The 4,478-nt window shown below is 57.0% G+C and overlaps 1 protein-coding gene across 1 annotated transcript; it reads right to left on the minus strand.

Moving 5' to 3' along the window:
* Nucleotides 1-3,178: 3,178 nt before the first annotated feature.
* LOC121870083 (putative uncharacterized protein DDB_G0291608) lies at nt 3,179-4,269 on the minus strand. Its single transcript, XM_042371857.1, has 2 exons — nt 4,165-4,269; nt 3,179-3,691 (listed from the first exon to the last, which is right to left on the minus strand). The coding sequence occupies exons 1-2, from the start codon at nt 4,267-4,269 to the stop codon at nt 3,179-3,181; spliced, it is 618 nt and encodes a 205-aa protein (XP_042227791.1).
* Between the last annotated feature and the right edge of the window lie 209 nt (nt 4,270-4,478).

Here is a 4,478-nt window from a genome sequence, read left to right on the forward strand (position 1 = left end):
AACCTAACTCAAGCTTCTTCCTTAATTCGACGTAACCCTTAACCTAACTCAAGCTAACTACCCCTTAATTCGACGTAACCTTAACCTAACTCAAGCTAACCTTAATTCGACGTGACCCTAACCTAACTCAAGCTAACTACCTTAATTCGATAACGCCTTAACCCTACTCAAGCTAACTACCCTTAATTCGAGCGTAACCCTTAACTAACTCCTTCTTTACCCACTAATTCGACGTAACCCTTAACCTAACTCAAGCTACCCTTAATTCGACGTAACCCTTAACCTAACTCATGCTAACTACCCTTAATTCGACGTAACCCTTAACCCTAAAAGCCTAACTACCCTTAATTCGACGTAACCCATAACCTAACTCAGCTAACTACCCAATTCGACGTAACCCTTAACCTAACTCAAGCTAACTGCCTTAATTCGACGTAACCCTTAACCTAACTCAAGCTAACTACCCCTTAATTGAACGCACGTCATCAGATAAGCAGTTATAAGTGGGGGAAAATTAGAGGATCCGCTTTCGGGTACCAGCAGAAGGTATAAATCACCCCGCCGGCACTCTCGTCACCCCGCCGGCACTCTCGTTACGTCGCCGGCACTCTCGTCACGCCGCCGGCACTCTCGTCGCCCCACTGGCACTCTCGTTACGTCGTCGTCAATCTCGTCATCCCACTGGCACTCTCGTCACGCCGCCGGCACTCTCGTCACGCCGCCGGCACTCTCGTCACGTCGCCGGCACTCTCGTTACGTCGCCGGCACTCTCGTCACCCCACTGGGACTCTCGTCACGCCGCCGGCACTCTCGTCGTCGCCGGCACTCGTTACGTCGCCGGCACTCTCGTCACCCCACTGGCACTCTCGTCACGCCGTCGGCACTCTCGTCACGTCGCCGGCACTTTCTGCCCTACTGGCACTCTCGTTACGTCGCCGGCACTCTCGTCACCCACTGCTCTCGTCACGCCGCCGGCACTCTCGTCACCCACTGGCACTCTCGTCACGCCGCCGGCACTCTCGTCACCACTGGCACTCTCTGTCACACCGCCGGCACTCCGTCACCTGGCACTTTCTGTCACGCCGCCGTAACTCTCGTCACGTCGTCCGGGACTCTCGTCACTCCGCCGTCACTCGTCACGTCGCCGGCACTCTTCATCACCCCACTGGCACTCTCGTCCGCCATGGCACTCTCGTCACTCGCCGTCACTCTCGTCACGCCACTGGCACTCTCGTCACGTCGCCGCACTCTCATCACCCCACTGGCACTCTCGTCACGCCACTGGCACTCTCGTCACTCCGCCGTCACTCTCGTCACGTCGCCGGCACTCTCGTCACGCCGCCGGCACTCTCGTCACCACTGGCACTCTCGTCACACCGCCGGCACTCTCATCACCCCACCTGGCACTCGTCACCCCACTGGCACTCTCGTCACGCCACTGGCACTCTCGTCACGCCGCCGGCACTCTCGTCACGTGGCCGGCACTCTCGTCACGCCGCCGGCACTCCGTCACGTCACCGGCACTCTCGTCGCCCGCCGGCGCACTCTCGTCACGTTACCGGCACTCTCGTCGCCCCACTGGCACTCTCGTCACCCGCCGGCACTCTCGTCACGTCGCCGGCACTCCTCGTCACGTCGCCGGTACTCTCGTCACGTCGCCGGCACTCTCGTCACGTCGCCGGCACTCTCGTCACGTCGCCGGCACTCTCGTCATCCTCGCCGGCACTCTCGTCACGCCGCCGGCACTCTTGTCACGCCGCCAGCACTCTCGTCACGTTGCGGCACTCTCATCGCCCCACTGCGCTCGTCACCCCGCCGGCACTCTCGTGCACCGCCGGCACTCGTCACGTCGCCGGCACTTCTCGTCACGCCGCCGGCACTTCTGTCACGCCGCCGGCACTCTCGTCACGCCGCCGGCACTCTCGTCACGCCGCCGGCACTCTGTGCCGCCGGCACCCTCGTCACGTCGCCGGCACACTCATCACGTCGCCGGCACTCTCGTCACGCTTTCGTAAATATTCCAGTTTGGATTTTGAGTTAATTGATGGTCATTTATGGTCAAGAGTTGAGCGGCTGACGCGTATTGTTTATAATATATTATTCTCGCCGTGATGGTTGACGCCGCCACAAAAGATGAGAGTTGGAGTGGACGAGGCAGCGGCCGCTCGCCTCCATCAGCCAGATTTGCATATCAATGAAAATTCTCTCGGTGCCTTCGTTCACGGGACAGTAATTATAGATTGATATAGACGTGGCAGGGAGGAGGATGGTGAAATTTAAGAGGACTGAAGGAGGAAGGAAGGAGAGTTGGGGAGGAGGAGGGTCTTTTCTTAATAACTGCCGATAGCCGATTTTTTCTTTCAACTTTATTTTATTTTACTCTTTAGTCTTTATCACGTTTTGTGTTGTGTGTGTGTGTTGTGTGTGTCCTCAAAATCTCTCCTCATTTAAACTTGGAAGCGAAAAATAGCAGAGAGGGACATATATTGTTGAGAGATATATAGCAAGTTCTTTCATGGCAGGCAGACCAGAGTATTACAAGATGTTTGTGGCCAGCGTTATGTTTGGTGGCCCACACACACACACACACACACACACACACACACACACACACACACACACACACACACACACACACACACACACACACACACACACACACAACACACACACGCTTCAGTTGTTTTTTCTTCTATTTTAGCGTCCATGTTCTATCTCTCTCTTGTGTTTATTTCTCTCTCTCTCTCTCTCTCTCTCTCTCTCTCTCTCTCTCTCTCTCTCTCTCTCTCTCTTTTTTTTTTTTTTTTTTTTTTTTTTTTTTTTTTTTTTTTTTTTTTTTTTTTTTTTTTTTTTTTTTTTTTCTCTCTCTCTCTCTCTCTCTCTCTCTCTCTCTCTCTCAATTAAAACGCCCATAACTCACACAGTAAATATTTGGGCGGGCTATAAATTGTTCACGTCACCTAGAGTAGAAATTCACCTTAATATCTTCCATTCATATTCTCGCACGCCGGAGTGGTAATCAGTCCAGCTCACCTACTGTGTCACTCTCTGTGGGGTGTGGGGGCTCTGTTGGAGACTCTGTGGGGCTCTCTGGGGATTCTGTAGGGCTCTGGGGGTTGTGTGGGGGATTCTCTTGAGGGCTCTGGGGGCTATGTGGGAATTCTGTGGTGTCTTGGGGCTATGTGGGGATTCTGTAGGGTTCTGGGGTTATGTGGGGATCCTGTGGGCTCTGGGGGCTGTGTGGGGGATTCTGCAGGGCTCTGGGGGTTGTGTGGGGATTCTGTAGGGCTCTGGGGGCTGTGTGGGGATTCTGTGGGCCTCTGGGGGTTTGTGTGGGATTCTGTAGGGCTCTGGGGTTATGTGGGAATTTTGTGGTGCTCTTGGGGCTATGTGGGGATTCTGTGTGGGGTACGGGGGTTATGTTGCAGTTCTGTAGGCTCTGGGGGCTGTGTGGGGTTCTGTGAGGGCTCTGGGGTTGTTGTGGGGATTCTGGGCCTGGGGGCTGTGTGGGGTTCTGTGTGAACTCTGGGGTTATGGGGATTCTGTAGGGCTCTGGGGCTGTGGGGATTCTGTGGGCTCTGGGGTTATGTGGGGATTCTGTGGGGCTCTGGGGTTGTGTGGGGTCTGTGGTGCTCTTGGGGCTGTGGGGTTCTGTAGGGCTCTGGGGGCTATGTGGGGATTCTGTGGGGTTCTGGGGTTATGTGGGGATTCTGTAGGGCTCTGTGGGCTATGTGGGGTTATGTAGGACTCTGTTGGACTATCGCCTCGGGTGGGATTGGGTGAGTGGAGGATGATCCTAGTATAAATTATAACATATAGAAGGTAAAGTTATCCAGGATGTTATTGGCGTAACCAGTGATTACACCACCGGCCAGCCACCACCGGCCCGCCACCACCGACCCGCCACACCCGACCCGCCACACCACCGACCAGCCACTCACCGACCAGCCACACCACCGGCCAGCCAGACCACCGGCCCGCCACTCCACCGACCCGCGACACCACCGACTAGCCACACCTCCGACCAGCCACACCACCGACCAGCCACACCACCGACCCGCCACTCCACCGACCAGCCACACCACCGGCCCGCCATACCGGCTAGCCACTCCACCGACCCGCGACACCACCGACCAGCCACACCACCGACCAGCCACCACCTACCAGCCACACCACCGACCAGCTACTCCACCCACCAGCCACACCACCGGCTAGCCACTCCACCGACCGCCTCACCACTGGCCAGCCTCCACCGACCCGCGACACCATCGGGCCACACCGACCAGCCACACCACCGACCAGCCACACCACCGGCCAGCCACTCCACCGACCCGCGACACCATCGGCCAGTCCACACCACCGACGCCTCACCACCGGCCGCCACACCGGCCCCGCCTCACCACCGACCGCCACACCACCGACCCGCGACACCACCGGGCCACACCACCGACCGCCTCACCACCGGCCCGCGACACCAC

Source organism: Homarus americanus, unplaced genomic scaffold, assembly GCF_018991925.1.
Source record: "Homarus americanus isolate GMGI-L3 unplaced genomic scaffold, GMGI_Hamer_2.0 scaffold10204, whole genome shotgun sequence".
NCBI classification, from domain to species: Eukaryota; Metazoa; Arthropoda; class Malacostraca; order Decapoda; family Nephropidae; genus Homarus; species Homarus americanus.

Excerpts from the sequence above, each read along its gene's own strand:
- LOC121870083 (XM_042371857.1), bottom strand. The coding sequence starts at position 4,269 with ATGGTGTCGCGGGTCGGTGGAGGCTGGCCAGTGGTGAGGCGGTCGGTG. Across the intron at positions 3,692-4,164 it reads GCTGGTCGGTGGTGTGGCTG|AACCCCACAGAATCCCCACA; the intron begins GTAGGTGGTGGC and ends ACATAACCCCAG.